A 21,769-nucleotide genomic window follows, 5' to 3' on the forward strand; every position below is an offset into this window, starting at 1 on the left:
TGGCAGTTTTGCATTGTAGAGATTTACACCCCCATGAGTTTCACTTCAGTTATGGCTTCACCTGATCCTTGAGACCCAAAGCAAAGCCCCGGATGGATTAAATCACAGATTTCAAAAGTCTTTTGCCACCTGCTCTCTACTCTTCGTGGTGACCTGTTCCTCTTCAAGATTTGTTCTCCCTCTAAAAATCTGAAACAACTGGAGTAGGGATTCCTAGTGTATCATTAATAGAAAAGTATATTTTCTCTGTGTGTTAACTACCCAGCAAGACGATAGCTAAGTCCATATCTGTACCCATGAAATAGCTGGCATGCTTTGTGTTAAATGTCACATTGTAAATGTTCTCATTCAAAACCACTCTTACCTGTCTACTGCAAAAAGATACCCACAAAAGAAATCCATTCATTTACTAATATTCATCTAGAATTATGGTAACACCAAGGATTTAAATACACCAAAGCTTAATCAAATGGATCAGAATTTACATTGCTTGGGGATTTTTTCAGGAATCCATTTTAGCAAAATAAAATGGAAGACAGCTTGCTTTGCATCCCAGATCAGAAGATTAACATTGTCTCCAGTTTCCCTTTTAAAATCTTATAACAACGTCACAGAGTGTGGGCTGATGACTAAAAACGTGTTTTTCTTTTTGAACAAAAACAAAATACCTGATTTCTGGGCCAAGCTGACTGACCTCAGCTACATATTAGTAGAAGATAGAATAAATTAGAACCAGTGGGTCAGGTTCTGCATTTACTCATCAGTGATCACATTTCTTGACCCTGTAGAGCCTCAGCAGCTGCTTTTTCATACAAATTTGCAAAATGTGACCATGTACCTCAGCTCAGAAGAGTCTTGTGTAAATGAGAAGTTCAATATAATTAAGTTTATTCATTTTCTGGACAAAACTCATTGACTGCATGTATTATTTAGCTCTACATAAACCTTTTGCCTGATGAATATAAAGCTCTGTAAATATTTTGTCAATGGAATACTAAATCTTATAGGCTGAGATACTGCAGATGACAAGTTAAATGGAAAAATCAGTATTTCTGTAACACAAAGTGCTTTCTTCGTGAAAGCAAATTTTAAAACGCCCAAATTAATACACTGACTCAATATTCTTGACTGATGCATATGCAACCTGCTGAATGGATCCACATATGAATGGTACCATTACTCAAGGGCAGAAGCAATAACTGTATAGCTACTGAATAGCTTTTTTAAGATTGTTTTCTCTAGGTGAGGAGGATCTTTGAATCCAATATTAAGAGAAAGCAGGATATATTTAACCAGGACATGCCTCAGGTATGCTTTAAGGCATAAAGCCAAGCAAAAGATTAATGTCTCAGTAAGATGTGTCTGGAGTGTCTTAATGTGTTACAGTATTGATTGGTTATTTCTACTTTTTTTCCCTAAAGGGCTAAATTTTCAAAAACCTGTGTGAGCGCAGAAACCAACCTATGTTGCTCCCTGGGGCTCAGACAGGAACACTTGCATAGGATCTCTTTTAATATGAGTCTAACAGTTTTCTGAGTGCTGCCAGCATCTAGGGCTGGCACTGAAGGATGGGCATGTGAAAATGGGACAGGCAGGCACCACCTCACTGAGACAGCTTAGGCCATCTAAGCCCCCAGTCCTGCAAAGACAAACTGTAGGTCGACTTGAACTAAATAGGATTACTCACATGCTTAAAATTAAACAAGTGCACAAACCTGTGCAAGAAAGGCAAGTTTGGCAGGGACAAGCCAGGAGGCACAAGCAAAGATTGTCAATTATCAGAGGGGTAGCCGTGTTAGTCTGGATCTGTAAAAGCAGCAAAGAATCCTGTGGCACCTTATAGACTAACAGACGTTTTGGAGCATGAGCTTTCGTGGGTGAATACCCACTTCCTCAGATGCATGTAATGGAAATTTCCAGGGGCAGGTATATATATGCTAGCAAGCAAGCTAGAGATAACGAGGTCAGTTCAATCAGGGAGGATGAGGCCCTGTTCTAGCAGTTGAGGTGTGAAAACCAAGAGAGGAGAAACTGGTTCTGTAATTGGCAAGCCATTCACAGTCTTTGTTCAATCCTGATGGTGTCAAATTTGCAGATGAACTGAAGCTCAGCAGTTTCTCTTTGAAGTCTGGTCCTGAAGCAAAGATTGCTTCAGTGGTTGCTGGGACAGCTACTGCAGTTCTAGAGAGGCAGCAGCTGGGGCAGTACAACACACACACACACGCTTTGCATTAGATGAGTGGGCTGGGGCTGTCTGTGTATTAAAACTAGGGCTGGTCTACACTACGGGGGAAAATTGATCTTAGATACGCAACTTCAGCTATGTGAATAACATAGCTGAAGTCGAAGTATCTAAGATCGAATTACTCACCATCCTCACGGCATGGGATCGATGTCCGCGGCTCCCCCTGTTGATTCCGCAACTCTATTCGGGTTGGTGGAGTTACGGAATCGATATAAGCGTCTTCGGGGATCGATATATCGCGTCTAGATGAGACGTGATATATCGATCCCCGAGCAATCGATTGCTACCCGCCAATGCGGCGGGTAGTGAAGATGTACCCCCAGAGTGCCCCATCCTTGCTGTGTATTTACATCAGGATGGCAAACACCTCACCACAATATGAACTTCCCTCTTTTTAGGAGTGAAGACAAAGCCTCGGGGAACAGGGAGCTGCAGCCTTAGGCCCCCTTGAGAAGAAAACAGAGTGAATCTTCTCTTTTGTTTCTAGAACAGGGGTTCTGAAACTGGGGGTTGGGACCCCTCTATGGGTCATGAGTTTATTACATGGGGGGTCATGAGCTGTCAACCTCCACCCCAAACCCTGCTTTGCCTCCAGCATTTATAATGGTGTTAAATATATAAAAATGTGTTTTTAATTTATAAGGGGGGGTCGCGCTCAGAGGCTTGCTATGTGAAAGGGGTCACAAGTACAAAAGTTTGAGAACTACTGCTCTAGAGACAGGGTAGTCCAGAGGTATTGGGTACCTCTGGGAAAACTTAGAGGGCATGATCCTTGGGGTGCAAACAGGCGCATGGGTATAGGACTGACACAACAGGGCCCCCCCTTTATAAATGTCATAGTGCTCAGCTCTGGTTACCTTAGCATGTTAAAAGGGAAAAATCAGACAAGCAGTTCTTCCTAATGTTGCTGCCTCATAGAACACAGTCAACTCAAGGGGAACATAGGAGAAGTGACATCTAGAGCGCTGCAGATGGGTAGGGGTCAGAGACAGAAATGTTTTCAAGGGTCCTCCCATTCTCTCTCACACATAGAGAATCCTATTTGCAATTCATTGCAAAGTCTTTTTCCACTTTGGTACCCAGAGTGTTCACAGCTTCCTATTGGTGAGATTCATGTCTAGCTGTAGTCCTATTGCATGCAGCACTCGAGAAACAGGAGGCTTTGTACTAGTTTCACTTTCTGCAAAGTTCTTTTCTATTAGTATTTGAAGCTGCTATTCTCCTTGACAATACGCACAGTGTGGCAGAAATTTTCAAAGCCGAGTAAGAAATTTGAATATTCAACAATGCAAACAAAAAATAACTATCTAGTAATAGTCTAAAAGCTTCAGTTCTACAGATTTTACCTTTTAAAAATCTGTAGTAAATAATTAAACACCTTTTAGCAAAGGCTTATAGTTCTGCCTTCACTACTGAATCTGAGAATGCTATTGAGCACGTGTTCTTTGTTTCAATATCTCACGCAATGGGTTAACTAGAGAAATCGCTATAGAAAATAGCCTCTAAATGTCACTTATATTTATACTAAATGGAAAATTGTAAGCTGTACTACATGAAATGCTACAGGCATAAGTGACAGTTTTAGATAAATTTCAAGGGAGCCTGCGTTCACATAGTTGACAAGTGAGAGCTGAAGTTACAAGGGATTAGCCAAAACAAGCAAGACTTCAGACCCATTTAAAAGCTTGGTTTCAGAAGTGCTCAGTTTTTATTTTATATGCCAGTTGGAAATTTGGCTGTCGTCCTCTATTAGGACTGAGAGTAGGAACTATGGCACTTAACCCAGAACATGGAGTATTTTTTTTAAAGCTCTGTCTTCAGAGTAAAACTATTACCTGAACAATGCTTTGTTTGGATAGTTATTTATGAGCAGGCATGAAATGGATCCATTGTGATAATACTTTTAAATTCCCTCAAAGGAAAAAACAGACAGGACTAATAAAACTTGTACATTTTGTTCTAATATATACCTTTCAACTGAGACTAATATCAGCTGTAGAAAGCTGTTAATGCAATACTGAATTTCCAGACAAAAGCTTATACAGCTGCAATTCGAGAAAAACATAGCCAATCAAGGGTAAAAAGCCTTACAAGGTGGTAATTATTACAAATATTAATATTAGAATCTCTGAAGCTTTAAAGTTAGGGTTAAGTTTAAAAGTAACTCGAAGTTCTGAAGTTATGGGGATGGCTTATCATTCAAGAAAGCAATGACCATGGAGGAAATGGGTCCTGATCCTTTAAAAATAAAGACTTCCAACAAATTTCTTAGCAAGATTTCTAATCTGACTGCTGTCTCCACCAGGAAGAGGGCTAGAGGCTTTATTTTATTTTTAAATGAAAGCTTAAGTTTTCATTCATTCGACACCCTTTAAAGTACACTAGAGCCCAAGAGGCCATTTTGACATTGCTGTTTTGGAAAGCTAGCTATTCACTTGCAAAAAATAACTGCCCCTGGGTCAGAAATGGTTCTGTGCAGTAGGATCTAATTACATTTTATTTGAACTTTCTAGGACATTTTTTGAAAGGAGGTGAGAGGGGAAGGTGAGAAGACATGTTATTAGAAGAAAGTGAAAAACATGAACCAGCAACTGCTTCTTCTCTCACCCCAAACTCCTGTCTCTCACAAATGATAAGCATTTGGGCAAAGAAATCTACTCACCAGCTACACATGCAGAATGTGAAGTTGGAAATGACCTTTGATGATTTTAGGAGTAAGTGGGACAAAAGCAAGTGCTCTCAGGGGAGCATCTGTAACCCCTATATTCCTCATTTTTATATAATTGTGATATTGCATATAAAGTATGCCTTGTAACGTATCAGGGGAAAGGTTATGATCGGCTGAAAGTCACTCTTCTACCTAAATATGTATATCAATGCATATGAAATTATAAGAATGTGTTATATGGTTTTCACTAAAATATGCTGTGGGTTTGGGAAGTGCCCAGATACTAGCTTTACAGAGACAATCACAAGAGAGGTCACCAACACCTGGGTGGGTGCTGTTGAACAGACGTCACCAGCCATTGTCCAACAAGGGAGCGACAATTCAATAACTCACCTGCATGAGGCCACACCAGGGGAATTGCTCAACTTGCCTAGGGACTCAGCAGTGCCCACCAGACATGCCTGGACTTGTATTTTCCAAGGATATGGGACTGCAGGTATAAAACAGAACAGAGGGGCCTCATGCTGGACCTTTTCTCCTGCCTCTCCTCCCCACCCCCCACCCTATACTGCAAGCAACAAGAACACTGAGGAGACTTAAGCAGATTTCAAGGGTGAAATCTGTGTACTATGAACTGCAATAGCCAGGGGGATGAGGAAAAACTGCTTAAATCAAGATGTTGCCCAGTCTAATAGGGCTGAGAGGTTAGACTGCATGCTTATATTTTCTTATGGTAACTAATCTGGCTTTTACCTATCATTTAAAATCTATCTTTTGTAATCAATAAATTTGCTTAACTGTTTATATTTACCAGTGAGTTTGCCTGAAGGATGTGGCAAAGCTGCTCAGGTTTGCAAAGGCTGGGGTATGGCCACTTTCCATTGATGAAGCGGTGAACCAGTTCATAAGTTTGCAGTGCTCATCTTGGGGGGAGAGGGACTGGGCTCTGGTGCTTTTCCCTGTGTGATTCATGAGCGGCTCTGGTAGCATTTGTGCAATATAGCTAGATGGCAGTCGCCCTATGCCGTTGTGCACTGAGTGATCACAGCACAGGAAGGGTTTTCCTGCTGATCACTAGCAAGGCATTGTGAGACAGCCTAGACTGGAGAGAATTCATGGGGCACTATGGTCCCACAATCCCAGGCTGCACCGCAGGGATCCTGTCACAGCAAGTCTCAGCTATAGCAATGGCAAGACCACACTCTATTACAGGTGGACATTTTTAAGGTTGTTGGATATTTCTGTACATTGTCCCAAACTGACGTCGTTCAAACTGCCTTTTAATAGCCTCCTCGGTAGGGCTTGCTAGAAAACAAGAATTCTAGCTGGTGAAAATTTTTAACTTTTTGTTTTTATTCCAGAGCAGGGCAAAACCAAGACCTTCCAAAAAGTTTTGCAAAAAATGGGAATAGTCAATAGCCCAGCAGTTAGGGCATTCACCTGACATGGGAGATGCAGGTTGAGACAGGGAAGGGTACATCCCAAGGGAGTGCATTAATTACTGGGCTACTGACACTTCTGGGATGAGGATTTCATTTTGACTAAAATTGTACCTTGCACCTGAGAAAGCATCCAGACACGTTTTGTAGAAAAACAGTATGTTCCCGGGAAACACTGCAATTTTCCAAACAAACATATTTGGTTGAAAAATTCTCCACCAGGTCTATGCCTCCAAGATTTCTGAAGAGAAAACTGCACTGTTATTGACTTTGTATATAGTAACATCAGATACTGACTTCTGGTAGCTGAGAGAAACAGGAACAAATGTCATTTTATTGTATTATCAGGTTTGAAAGCTGTGTGAAGGTCGTAAAAATGCCCAAGCCTTTTTCTACATCAGGGCTTACACTTTCACAGCTACGCACTTGGTTTTGTATTTGTTTTCCAATAATCTTTTTCGAGTGAGAAAGCCTTTGAAAATCATAGGCACCATTACTATCAGAAGGTTTGTACCTGCCCATAGCAAGTCCTTAAGCAGGAAGCATTCACAAGATCAAGCAGTGCCATTATCTCCGTTTCAGCTCTGTACTAACTGAAGAAAGAACTGGTCCCTCCTGTTGCTTTTATGTGGACTGGCATAGTATGTAACTCTATACATTATCTTCTCTATTCTCAATTATTTCCTGTAAAATATTAGGCATCCTTAAACATGATTGGAACTGCATAAATTCAGAGAGGAAAATGCTAATCAGGTTTTACTCTATGAAAGACTCATTAGTCTGTGTTGTGCTATAGCAGTGGTTTCCAATTTTTTTTCATTTGCAGACTCCTAAAAAATTTCAAATAGAGATACAGACCCTGCTGGAAATCTTACACGTCGTCTGCAGATCTCCACGGGTCCACAGACCACAGGTTGAAAACCACTGTGCTGAACGACGCACGTTTCAGATATATTCTAGATTCGATTTCCCAGTATTAGCATTTTATTTCTAGGTAAAGTTTGGTTCTAGTATAAACTGGCTTTTAAGAAAAAAATCAAGCATTTTGAAAATTTGTTTCTTTGACTTTATTCAAGTTATCCCACCATCCCCCACCCCTTTGTATTTGTTGAATATTGCTCACAGGAAGCATTCAGGGCCTTTATAGTCCAGCTGTCCCCTCCACAACCAAATTAACAATGCAAAAAAAGGTTATGTTTCAGGTATATTTCAGGTATATTCTACAAAAACTTCAAGTTTTCCCTTAACTTGTCCTCCCCTCACCACTCAAGTGTTACCCTAAAACCATAAACTCTAATTACTCGTTGGTCTAGTTACCAAGATAATGTGGAAGTTAGAACAAGAACATTAACTTCTCTCCCTCTTTAAAAAGTCTGTTAAAACAGGTCAAACCACAATGAAGGCAGTTGCTCTGATCAATAAGTTTTACTGAAACATTTAAGGAAACAGTTTCAAAAGGAATATTCTTAGTTTTCTTCTTTGCATGAGGAAGCTGTCAGTCACTAGTTTCAAGTTCTACAGGCTTAGGCAGGATGCTTGGTTGTTTAAGGCTGTTATGCTATAGCCATGGGTATGTTCAAAAAATAACTAGCCAAAATCTTATTTAATAAGTGTTACAGCTAAGATTTTAGGTATGGCAAACAACTGCCGTCAAATTGCTGGGATCCGTTACCCACAGTATGTTGGGTGATATACAAAAATACATTGTACATATAAGCCAATACTGGTATTGCGATGTACCTTAATACATTTTAATCAACTTACCTCACAATCCAACTGACAAAAGATTCTCAAATACATTAAGCTTAATTAAAATCTTTTTTTAAAGAACCTTACATTATAGCCTCAAATGTTCCAGGCAAACTGCCTTTGAAATGAAATTCCCTGTTCTCACTTCAATAAGGAGCAATACCTATATAACTAAACACACCAGTAGTGATAATTACAAGAATAATTAAGAGTTTATGGGTCATTATATCTCGTAGAACAGTCAAACATACCTATATGTCAAACATACCTATATAGACATACATTTATAAGTACTGGAGGCATCCGCTGAATTATATTTAGAGCAAAACAGGAAAAAGCCATTCTGAAAGGGGATTTTTCATGTTTATTCAAATATGGGCAGCAGTATATTGTAACGCAATGGTTTGGCTTATCAATATGAATTCAAAATGGGTTTCCTCCATAAGGAAATACTTCATGACTAGGAAAAAAAAAATAAAACTTTTCTTTGAGGCAAACATTTTTAAAATGGCTTTTATTTATTGAAAACTGCTACCTAACAACTGTTTGGGAAACTAAAACATTAGTTTTCAGAGTATTTCAAGCTAGGAAAATCTTGACACATTTTTTATATGGGTTTTCAACCCCTCTAGACTACAAGAGTATTTGCCCGACAGGTATACTGTTCAACTTTTACACTGTAATACTGTGTGAAAAAGATCAATAGCTTCAGGCAAAACATCAAGAATTCCAAGGTTTCCTTTAAGAAATTCTATATCAATAACATGTAAGCTGTTCAATTATTTTGACTAGCCAGCCATTTTTATCCGTTCAGTCATACCAAAAGTTACATATTGGTTCTACAGGATCTCTCATAACCCAACGTTGCCCCATGTACAGTTAAATGAAGTTAATACTCATGAAAAGTTCTGGATTGACAGCTTGTAAGGCTAAAGTCCTCTATCCAAACTTTCACTTCTGTGATGCCATGACAACTTGATGAGCCGGCCAAAACAGTAGTTCAGTATATACCTGTTCTATCTTTAGGCTCTGCGCTGGTATTACCAACAAGGCTAACAATTAATTGCTGGTGGCTAATGAGATATAGAAACATGCCCACCAAACAAAGTTTGAAGTGTTACTTTATTTTACATAGGGCAAAATAGTTTTCATGCAGTGGTGACATTGATTCCGAGCAGGGCTAGGGTTGATCTTCTATTTCCAAGATCCTGACCCATCCAGTTTCTCTGTACCTGTTAGCAATGTAATCAAACAGCAACTGCACTCACAGGTATAGCGTGATCAGTGCCGCCCTCTTTGCCATCATAGAATTTAAACATATTTAGTGTCAAACAGTGCTCAGTCAGCCTATCCTTGCATGGATGTGTGAACTGTGATACTCCGACACAAATAAAACTAAACAGAACTAAATATATCATGGCTCTGCATTACACAAAACTAGAAAGCTCTTGCAATGTCCTAGTATTCATGATAAGCACCCCTTAAAAATTGCAAGCGCAGCACTTAGCAAGCCTGCCTCTGCAAAAGAAAATGTAGGAGCAAGGCACTAAGATAGGAACATCTCAGGAACGGAGGTTGTTCCGAACTCTGAAATGTTCATAACTCTGAACAAAACATTATGGCTATTCTTTCAAAATGCTGCTTTCCCTTTTTTTAAGTACAGGCACTCCCTGGTCTGGCAACATCCATGGTCCAGCATAGACGCCGACTCTGTGGGTGCTCCAGACACGGGGAAAAATTGGTGGGTGCAGAGCATCCACCGGCACCAAGCACCCCCCTCTGGCCACCTACTCCCGTGTGCTGGCAGCCCTACGCTTACCAACTCCTCCTCCCTCCCAGCGCTTCCAGAGTGCAGCAAACAGCTGATTTGCAGCATTCAAACTGCAGGAGGGAGTGGGAGGAGCTGGGGCCAACGGCTTGGACCCCGGGCTGGCATCGGAGCCCCCAGGTGGGGTGCCATCAGCCAGGACTCCGGGTGGCAGTGGGGCCCCCAGGCAGGGGGCCACACTGGGCACAAAGCCTGGGGGTGCTGTAGCACCCCCTGCACTCTTGGAGACCCGCTGGCACTCTGCATTGACTTCCCATGTTTCGGCACCAGTCAGGTCCCGAGGGTGCCAGACTAGAAAGGTTGAACCTATGGTTAACGTTTTAGTGCAATGTACTATACTGTACTTGTTTTTTTGGTGCGCCTCTGCAGTTGCCAGACTGCGTACTTCCAGTTCCAAATGAGGTGTCTGGTTGACCAGTCACTTTGTAACTTTGAGGTTCTAGTGTATTGCTAGGATTACAGTACTGATGCACATGTAGCCAGCCTGCCCATATTAAGCACTAGTTCTGGTTCGTGCACACCCATGCACCCATTCCTGAATCACTCACTTAGCTTCAGCTAGGCATATACATGAGCATAGATGAAGCCAATAAAAAAGTCAAGCTTGGATGCAGTGAAATCTTTTAATTTTAGTAGAGGCCCTGCAACTGAGATTTTAATCTTTTAACCTGATGTGTCATGCCATTATTCTAGGAAAGACACCATAGTGTCAAATATATGAAGATTCAGAAACTTATGAAGAGAACTCAAATACGGGTGTAGGAAAATGTTCATTTTGACAATGGAAGGCCTGATCTTGTGGGCAACAGTTGAATTTGTAGTTCTTTCAATAAAACCATTGTTGCCTGTAGTTCAAAGAAATAAATAGTGGTCTAGAAGATAAGTGACAAAGTAATGTTACTCCCCTTTTTCCTGAAAATGTTTTATTTTTAAAATGCTGGAGAAAGTGTTTAAAAATCAAGTACAAATACTTATTCCTGTACAAGACAGCATTATAGATCTGTGAACATGATCAGTTTAGCTTTATTCCTTTAAGGCATTTCATAAGAAACAGAATTTATCATGATATGTAAACAATTTTGTTCCTTTAAAAAGATGATTTACTTATGTACTTGGTGATACAGGGATTACCACATTTAAGCACAAACTTTGTCATTCAATAAAAGGACACAAGAAGAACTTAAGTGATCAAAACCCTGGGACTGCAGTAGCTAACTACAAAGCATCCTTTAATAAGTACATGAGTTTTAGAGTTTTCAGCCTACCTCCCAAACATTTTATATGGGTGGGTAAATAACATGTGTTTGCGACAGGGAAAGGGGAAGGTGAATAGTATTATACACAACAGGCCTTGCACTCTGCACATTAAAACTTCAGAATTAAAAGAGTCAGGCCATAATTCACTGCACCAAGTATTCTCCACAATACATTTCTTTCCCTCATTTTCTTAGGGAAAGGAAAGGAATTACCCATAGATTCCCCCTTTTTTTAATTTAGTGTTTGTATTGACAGCCTAGGCTCTGAAGTCCTCCAATTAGTGACAACAAATACAGCAGGCAGCAGCAGTACAAGCTTTCTCACAGCCTTATACCAGCATGCATCCACCTTGACCCTGAAGGATTTCCTATGTGGGAGAAAGGGCAACTTAATCTCGATCTGCATTCAATTGTTAGCTTCTCTGCTAAGAATGCCAACTGTAGGCCTAGACTATATGAGGAGAAACTCATTCATCAGGATCAGGATGAAGACTACCATTTCACACAGGACGTAAGTCTTTACAATAATGATTTTTGATAATTATCTACCACATCTGCATTTGATCTAGAAATAAAAGGTTCTGCACTCAATTACCAATTTGCTAAGCCAGTCTTCAAATCAGTAGGAGAGAAAGAGAGATAAATCAAATCTGCACTGGAAGTGAAGTATCACTAATACTGCATAATAACTGCTAAGTGGTTTAAGAGGCTTAAAACATGCCAATTCTGGATAGGTAAAAAACAGACAGCTAGAGAACTTAGCTCCTTTGCAATGCAAGTACTGCCATTTCTAAAAAGTGGTGTGTACGCTAAAATACAAAAGGGTACCTAAAAAGCCAGGTGTTGGCAATTACATCCAAAACAGAAAGAGTTTATATCAAGGCAAAACAAGAACTGACTAGTTCACAGCAGTGCGAAAAGCTTACCTTGTATCAATTACTCTTTAAAATGGATGTTAAAAGCAATGTTATAAAATTGGAATGGGACAAGGCTAATAATTTATATTCTGCAACATATATAGTGTGTTTGTGACTGCACTTTCCAAAAGTTAATGCAAATGTCTTTACACCGTCCATATCTGTTAAAATCTCTTAAAAAAAAAAGTGTGTACATTTAAATCACATTGTTCAAATTGAGAAACTTTTTTTTTTTTTTTTAACGACAGAAGTCTTCCATAAGATGTTACACAGCTACACACAAAATATTGATTGTAATCTGGAGCCACACATGTTCAGCAAACAATGTACAGTTCTATTAACACTAAAAATCTATGATCTGTATTTACTCCTAAAATTTGTCTTCAAAATTCTTGTCCCTATGTGACAGTGAAGAAAATATGTTCCAGTTAGATATATACCTGTTTAAGTCTCATATGAAGAAGGGGAAAAAGTGTTGCAAATTTTTCAAGAGACTTTGCCCCCCACCTTCTCCCAATAGGGCTCAATTGTCATTTTAGTATCACAAGAACAAACTGAAATGTAAAAATAAATCAACAACATGTAATGGAATTGGTCACAAAGGGGGTAAAACGTTAAACCATGTCTGTTCTCCATCTAACTTACAGTATCCACACTGGAAGTTTCTCTAGAATTAAAATAAGTTCACTAAAAGTAGAGTTGAAGGTAATACTGCAGCACTATGAAACGGAAGAGATGGGATTCAGTGGTGAGCCCATTTGTGTAAGTACTTTATCCAGCCACTGAAGGGGCCCATGAAGATGAATTTCTATCCAGCATGGGGTGCTTGTGACATCTTGCCGGTGGTATTCCGCTCCCCAACCCTATAAAAATGAACAAACATTATACCTTTGACATTATGGGTGTATACTCTTAATCCAAACTAATTTTAGCAACAGGATATACAAAGTTAGGCTGTAGGACATTTAAAGCTATTAGAGGCCCCCAAATAAGCAAGAACAATTGTAATCTAAAGGGGAAGAAAAGGAAAAAGGAAAAAAGAGGAAGGATGGTGTTGAGGTTGTCACTGGACGACGACTCAGGAGCTCTGGATACTGGTCCTGTCTCTAACACAGACTTCTTGTGTAACCTGGGCCAAAATTAATCCCTGTGTCTCATTTCTCCATTTATAAAATGGGTATAATACTTCCTAACTTCTGTCTGCTTTGTTTAAGCTCTTCGGGAAAAAGACTAGTTCAGTATGAGTTTGTAGAGGACACAACATGATAGGGTTCCAATCTAATTTGGGGCCCCTAGGGATTACCATAAAACAAGTACCTAACAGAAAAAGTGCTAACACTAACATTGTGTAAGATTATTGATGGATTCCAAGTGATAGAGGCTGCAATTCCACAAGTTATTGGACTTGAAGCTTGTATTAATTCAGAGAAGTCCTATGGCTTGTGCAACACAGGTGGTCAGACTAGGTGATCAATGGTCCCTTCTGGCCTTAAAAATTGATGAATTAACTCCAGAGGCTCAGAAGAATTTTTTATAAAAAAAGAATTCCAGGAGTAAATTAGATCCATGCCTTTTACTTCAGAGTATCAGAAAAAAAAACCCAAAAAACCAAAAATGGATGCTTTTTTACCATGATTAATACCAAGCGTATTTTAAAAGTCAGTTCTTGGTGAGTACAGAAACACCCCACATGCTCCACAGGATACCATGCAAGAACTACAGACACGTCGGAAGAGTGGCCTCCGCAAGCAATAAAACCTAAGAGCATCACTGCTCCATGGCACTTTAACAAAATAAATTACTTTACGAACGCGTTAAGTCAACTGTGTTTATTAATTACCCATCACACCCCCCTCTCCCTCTTATAAAACCCACTTATCAAAAATTCTTCCTCCACTGACCACTTTAGTGATCTCTACACGCACTTCCTTTCTTTAACTGTGCAGACTGAGAACTATAACCCAACACATCTGTGTCTTATTCTATTTCTGTAATGAGCCATGCACTACTATGGGGCTATACAAATGTTCAATATACATTTTGTTTCAACCATGAATACCCAATATTGAGCATCCTTTTAAAGACCAGATACAGAAGAGCTTAGTGGCACAATCATCTATTTTACTACAGTAAAAGAAAGAGTCAGACCATTCACTAATAGAAAACCAGGTGTTTTGAAAACTACAGATGTTGCGGAATTCTTTTTTTTAAAGGCACACTGAATACAATTTGGCTGCATACAAGTCCCCCTTCATTCTACAAAAAAGTATACTGAAGGCCCAAGAGACTGATGACATTCATTTGTGTAAGAACTAAAACTTTTTGGGGGAAGAGGAATTGAGGAAGGTACAAGGAGTCGTTAAACTGTTATGTGTTATTCGTTCAGTTTTACCATATGGATCACAGCCATATTAGTGGTCCAGCAGGTCACTTTATTCTTGCTCCATCATTTAATTGAAGTGTGAGTGCACACTACAAGCCTCCTTTAGAAATGGAAGTTTACAAGAGTTATAGCATGCTTTGGATCTAAGAAAGGAAGCATTGAACTCAGGGGTCTCAAAGTCCCATCCTGTGGCCCGAGAACAAGTCCACTGCGGCCTGTGGAGGAGAGACGCATGCCATCACGCTGCCAGCAATGTCTGCTGCAAGCACCGCGCCCCCCCCCCCCCCCAGCTCCCATTGGCTTGGGGGAGAGGGCCAGAGATACCATGACTAGTTGCCGGGCAGAGAGTCAGCCATGGAGGCAGCGTCACTTTTTTCCACAATTAATATAAACAAGTCAAAATACTGAACACAGCTATCTGATGCACACCTTGCTGCAATCCTGAAGGTTTCAACTGCTCAGCCACTGAGGCCAAACATCAACAAACTGACAGAACTGAAGCATTGCCAGCTGTCTGGCAAACACTAAAAACTCTCTGGCAGGCAAAGAATTGTATAAATTGTATGACAGTTTTATTATTTCTAAGAAATTTGAAATAAAAAATACAATATAAACATTTTTTTTCTTTAATTCAGTGACATGTTTGGCCTGCTGGGAGGATTTGAGGGCTGGCACTGGCCCTAAGGTAAAATGAGTTTGAGACCCCTGATTTAACTGGACTAGATGGAACGGAGGACCTACTAAACTACTATGGCCAACACACTCGGCTGGCAAGTATCACACCTAAAGCAGCAATGATACTGCAACACAAGATGTCAGATTAAAATGTAAAAATGTTACATTGCAAATAACTTTCTGCAGTATAGTATCAATGCCAATCTGAATACTTTGCTTGAACCTCTCTCGTTCCACAGTAAATTTAAATGCTTAGATAAAGAATTTATTTACCTTTACAAAACTCATTCGAATGGTACACATTTTGGTGAGCTCATACACAGCCTCAAATCCATGGTTGACAGACTGAGCTAAAAGCTGAGCAAACTCTTGATTGTTAAAAATTTTAAGGCTGCAGCCACTGGGAATCTTGCACACAGTTGTAGGGTGAAAGCCATGATGGTAGTTGCAGTTCCTGCTCTGTACAAATATGCTGCTGTCACTTAAGCACTCAGCATAGACTTCTCCACCAACATAGTAGAGATGAACTCCTTAAAAACAAAAAGGAAAAATCAGATTAAAAATTGTTTCAAGTTATAATCAAGCTGTATTAGTACAAAAAGCTCCCTTGAGCTCTGAGACAATTTAGTCAGACTTCCATTTGAAGAACTTTCCTGAAAAGATATTTTTCAAGTCATATGCACATAAGCAGTTCACACTTTTTCATCTCAAACTACTTCATTTTATATCAGCCACTAGATGGCCTTCTCTCATCAATTATAGGACAGAATGCCTAGTGTTCAGCTCAAAGCAGCACTAGACCCTGCCAGAACAACAGATGCATCACCTCCACTCCCCCCACCCCACACCTTTCAAGATCCATGGGTTCCACATACCTATCACAATATGTGGTGTACCTCAGTGTACTAAATGTCCCAATAGCAACTGTGTAAGTGAAACCAGATAAACAATCACTACACTCTCGAATGAGCTCACGTAGGAAAATGATAAAAGACAGAAACACCATAGCTCCTGTGGGTGAATATTTTTCACAAAGCAATCATTCTGTATCTGACCTATCAGCCCTAATCCTCAAAGGAAACCTGCACACTTTCAGAAGATGAACCTGGGAGCTTAAATTAATAGCTTTGCTAGATACTAAAAATCATAGACTGAAGAGAGACTGGATTTATGGCTTATTACAACAATTTATAACCCTCTAACAACCCCCCCCAAGCTGATTTCCCTCTCCCCCTTCCTTTCTTCCCTATGACTGGGACAAAAGCTTGTAGCTCTCATCAACAGAAGTTGGTCCAATAAAATATATTGCCTCACCCATCTTGTCACCCTAGTATCCCGAGACGGATACAGCTACAACACTCCATACAATAAAGGAAGATCTGAACCAATCTTTCAGACTGACAGCTATTGGTGAACTCATTGGGTACACTGGGAGTCTGGGGTGGGATGAAGTTTGGGGAAAAGGAACTTGGAAGCAGATTGCTTGGTCAGCTGATCAACTGCAAGTGGCTCACAGTGGATTTGGGTTCAGGCCTCTCTCCCATGTAATTCTGTTCTATTCTGCTTCTTTCCTGCCATGCTACCCAGTTGGCCTTCCCAGGATTGATTGGGGATCTCTGAGGAGTTGAATTGGAGAGGTAGGCTGTGCTGAGTTGGAGAACAGAGATGCGGCAGAAATATCTGCTTCTCCTGGGGAAAATAAAACTCAAGATGAAGAAATAACTTTTAAGCTATTTAATTCTGAAATTTCAAAAGTGACCCATGGCTGAGGTGCAGTGCTTTTACAAAAATGTGAGAAGTCTGGCATTTTGGGGGGCTGTGTTATAGTGAGGGCAAGAAAGGAGAGACATTCAGGGTAAGTTTCATAAGTAGGTAATATAACTGTATTCCCTTGTGAAGTTAACAGAAATCATCCCAGAAAATGCAACAGCCCCAGGAATAGTGACTGTGCACTTATCCCAGAGTTAAAAATTCCATTACTAAGATTACAAGATTTTAACTTTAAAGTTTTAACTTATGCAAGCCTATCTACCTAGTACTCCTGGGGGAATTCCACACCCAATCAGACCCCCACCTTTAGAGTCCCACTTCCGTGCATCCAAAAGTGGCCTGTGCTCCCCAATGCCATGCAGGAGCATCCACTTTATTTGACAAATAAAATTTGCAAAACTTGTAAATATTTTGGCACACAATTTTTAAAATGTTTTGGAACAGAATGCCCTCAGGAGTAACACAGTCATTAGCAAAGCTCTGTAATATTGTCTCCATTTCTAATCTATTGATGGTTCCATTAGTCCACATCAGAAGTAGCCCAAAAGAAAAAGGTTATACTTCTTGTTATAGTATCTTTGGCTTTTCTAAGGCACTATTCAACTGTTTCAGTATGACCAATGGTAATGCAATTCTGAGAATAATCTAAACAATTTTATGCACTAAAGGGATCTTTATAAAGCAGGGCAGTAAGAAAAGGCTTCTCTTCTCAAGACATGAATTAGGAAAGGCACATGAAGGGACATTTTAAAAATTCACTAAAATACTTTAAAGAGATTGAGCAGGCTTCATCTGTGTGAAAATTGTGTGTCCAAATAGTGCTATCAGCTGAAAAATACGGCAGACCCAAGGGAAAGCTGCAAGATCCTGCAAGACCTGCCAAATCCAGGACTACCCCCATCCCTCACCCATCTTGGATTCACTCCTACAACTGCGTTCAAGTGCTGGCACTGAATACAGTACAGTTACAGCAGGCTTGTTTGCTAACAGTATTCTATCTACTCTAGAAGAAGGGGATTTTTATATTGTATATCATTTAGGTTAGCTGGATGGATTCTGTGATCAGCATTCTTCAATGTGTACCACATATATACAAATATGTATAAATCACAGTTTGTTTGTTTAAATAAACCTTTTCTCTGGGTTTATTATGTGCCACTGCAACCATCACTTATAATTTCAATTTTTGCATATTACAATATGCCTGTTTTCAATGAAGTCTTTGCTTGTCAACCCATTGCTATTAATCATAAAGGAGGCATAAAGTATACTTATGAATTACCTTTTCCAATATGTCGCCGAGTGTTCTCAATAGTTGAGTTGCGATTAACATTGGACAGCAAACCTAAGCAGAACCTGTTTTTATTGTTAGAAGGATCTGTAAATCCATCCACTAAAACACTGGTGGAAGATGCATGAAAAGCCTCGCCAACACGATTGTTTAATTCATAGTACATAATTGAACACCAGTGCTTTGGCTCTTCATAAGCAACAGGTTGAACATCTATAATAAAATGAAATTAAAATAGGTCAATCTGTATTTCAATTTAGATACATTTAACAATTCTTTTCACATAGCAGTAAAAAATTACTCCTGCAATCTCACATCTGTATCTTATGCTCAGACTTGAAAGGCAGCATGATATGGTTATAAAGGTCACTACCAATTTGTTGAAACCTAGTCAGTTTAAAAAAAGGTAAGAGCACCTTCAGGTACTACACCTGCCTGGAGTTACTCTGAAAGTTTTGTTTCACAATCATTTTCTTACTTTGGTGCCTTTCCCTATTGCTTAGGCTTATGTAAAAGACTCATGCAAACAAAGGGGAAAATTATACAAGTGCTGCCAAACAAACAAAGAAACAAACGAAAGATTTTCTTTTATAATTGACGTTTTGAGGCCTGATCTTTAGGGATGCTGAGCAAGCACAACTCCATGTGCAATCAAATGTAAAAGATAGGGTCTGAACAATTCTGAAAAAAAAAAATAATCAGACCCCTACTTATTAAAAGAAGCTCAATTCAAAAAGAAGGCTTTTGTTGTTTTCTTCTTAACTGGTTTAAAAATAAGTAAACCAAGAAAACGGTGTAAAAATGAACTAGGTTGTTTCATCTTGCATTCTCTTCCCGGTGGCTGCTCCTCCTGGTACAACCCTGGACTTCTTCAGTTTTCATTTGCAAGTTATATCTACTTAACAGCACATAAATTACTCCAATTAAGTCACCACTGAATCTGGCTTATTTAATGCTGAGAGCCAACCAAAAATTAAGAACATAAGAACAGCTGTACCAGGTCAGACCAAAGGTCCATCTAGCCCATTATCTGTCTACCGACAGTGGCCAATGCCAGGTGCCCCAGAGGGAGTGAACCTAACAGGCAATGATCAAGTGACCTCTCTCCTGCCATCCATCTCCATCCTCTGATGAACAGAGGCTAGGGACGCCATTCTTTACCCTTACTGGCTAACAGCCATTTATGGACTTAGCCACCATGAATTTATCCAGTTCCCTTTTAAACATTGTTATAGTCCCAGCCTTCACAACCTCCTCAGGTAAGGGGTTCCACAAGTTGACTGTGCGCTACGTGAAGAACTTCCTTTTATTTGTTTTAAACCTGCTGCCTATTAATTTCATTTGGTGACCTCTAGTTCTTGTATTATGGGAATAAGTAAATAACTTCTCCTTACCCACTTTCTCCACATCACTCATGATTTTATATACCTCTATCATATCCCCCCTTAGTCTTCTCTTTTCCAAGCTGAAGAGGCCTAGCCTCTTTAATCTTTCCTCATATGGGACCCTCTCCAAACCCCTAATCATTTTAGTTGCCCTTTTCTGAACCTTTTCTAGGGCTAGAATATCTTTTTTGAGGTGAGGAGACCACATCTGTATACAGTATTCGAGATGTGCATGTACCATGGATTTATACAAGGGCAATAATATATTCCCAGTCTTATTCTTTATCTCCTTTTTAATGATTCCCAACATCCTGTTTGCTTTTTTGACCGCCTCTGCGTACTGCGTGGACATCTTCAGAGAACTATCACGATGATGCCAAGATCTTTTTCCTGACTCGTTGTAGCTAAATTAGCCCCCATCATATTGCATGTATAGTTGGGGTTATTTTTTCCAATGTGCATTACTTTACATTTATCCACATTAAATTTCATTTGCCATTTTGTTGCCCAAATACTTAGTTTTGTGAGATCTTTCTGAAGTTCTTCACAATCTGCTTTGTATACCATACTCTCTTACCTCTGCTGGATATATTTGGCATAATTTGAGGAATCATAGTGTTGCTTGTGTCCATAGACTGTGAATTATCCTGCCCCATCTGATCTTCAGGGGGCATATATGCAGGAGGTGGAGTATCAGCTTCAAATAAGGAAAAAATGCACAAGTTAAAACTATAAATGAAGACTGACAGATGCCATCAAGTGGAGCATAAGGCCCTGCTTTGCTCAGGCCATACTTAAATGTTGTCAGGTGCTTCATTATTAGAGTGATGAGTATATACACATGCTTAGATGCATGCATTTATTAAGAGTCCCAAGTCAATACTCTTCAGCACAACTCACTGCTGCAGTATTTGAGGTCTCCTAAGAAATTACTATTCTGTACTACTGGATGACGTTTAATATAAGCTATGCCCTCTGTGAACTCAGAATTTGTTCATGTCAAATTCCTTCTGTTAATATGTCATGGTCCCCTTTTAAAAGATATTTCCTCTCTGCTTTGCACCTCATATTTAAAAACACTGAATTCATTTAGTATCCCCATTTTTCCATATCCTACCCTCTGACATGTGAATTATTTGTTATGGTTTTTATTTTCCAAATAGCCGCAAGAGCTCTTTCAGACCCATATCAAAGACTAAGGAAAAGTAGTAATGAATGATTAACACAGTACTAGAATTGGTTGACAATAAGACAATATTAACTGATACCAGAAACAAGCAGAGAGGCAAAAGGGAATTGCAATAGCTTTTGGTATTACTATACAAGCATGTTCTAATTTCTCACCTGGTAGCTGAAATGGACTAGATGGTCCAGAACTGGCAGGGGAACTCGGATAAGTGCTGCTCACTGGAGAAGGTGGGTAGGGGCTGTTTGGTGAAATGGAAAATGGAGTGCTGTTGGGTTGCTGGAAAGAATCTGGAAATGTAGCGTTTTGTGGCATGTGCGGTTCATTGTGGCTTAAGTTCCTGAACTGAACTAGAAGGCTGTGCTGTGGATTGAATTCACTATGTCTAGGCACTAACACTGGAGGTAGAACTAAAAAACAAACAAACAAAACAAAAAAAAAATCAAATCAGACAAAACAAAAATTATTAAAAATATAGCTAGAACAAACAGCATAAAATAATGCACTAACTATTCACTAACCAGACACACAAAAATTCCGATTACCAGCTCAGAAGCAAAAAAAAAGGGTTACAAGATTTAAGTGCTTCTTACAAATTTGTGGATTTTAAAAAATATATATATTTTGTAAAACTATTTTACACTTCTGTTCCGTTTCTTGCCAGACTTAACAGCATGAAAAATAGTCGTTTGTTTCCAGTTTAGTGAGCCTTTGTACAGAGAGTGCATACTAAGTGGAAAGTACTAATAATTTTAAAGGATTAGTGTCCTCCTAACATACAATTAAGTGCAAAAAAGATACCTGAGTTTAGAGTTCAATGTATTAATGTAAGGAAATTCAAAAGTCAATGTTTCCACAACAGCATCAGCAATCTAAGTACACATCTGATACGTAAAATATACACCTTCCTACCTGCACCATTTCTGAGATAGTGTTGTGAGAACAGCAACTTACAACTTCCTGACTCATGTGTGCAA

The 21,769-nt window shown here is 39.5% G+C and overlaps 1 protein-coding gene across 6 annotated transcripts in view; it reads right to left on the bottom strand.

The window, feature by feature from the left end:
• Positions 1–10,928: 10,928 nt before the first annotated feature.
• Positions 10,929–21,769, bottom strand: part of SMAD5 (SMAD family member 5) — a 42,305-nt gene continuing 31,464 nt past the window's right edge. For all 6 annotated transcript variants that reach the window (XM_030572579.1, XM_030572578.1, XM_030572580.1 and 3 more), the window contains 5 exons: positions 20,951–21,202; positions 20,184–20,303; positions 18,213–18,434; positions 15,434–15,690; positions 10,929–12,965 (listed from right to left, as the gene is read on the bottom strand). In XM_030572579.1, coding sequence (XP_030428439.1) covers positions 12,822–12,965; positions 15,434–15,690; positions 18,213–18,434; positions 20,184–20,303; positions 20,951–21,202 — 995 coding nt within the window. In that variant the 3' untranslated portion in view covers positions 10,929–12,821. The remainder of the gene's footprint in view (positions 12,966–15,433; positions 15,691–18,212; positions 18,435–20,183; positions 20,304–20,950; positions 21,203–21,769) is intronic.

Source organism: Gopherus evgoodei, chromosome 8 (assembly GCF_007399415.2).
Source record: "Gopherus evgoodei ecotype Sinaloan lineage chromosome 8, rGopEvg1_v1.p, whole genome shotgun sequence".
Lineage (NCBI taxonomy): Eukaryota > Metazoa > Chordata > Testudines > Testudinidae > Gopherus > Gopherus evgoodei.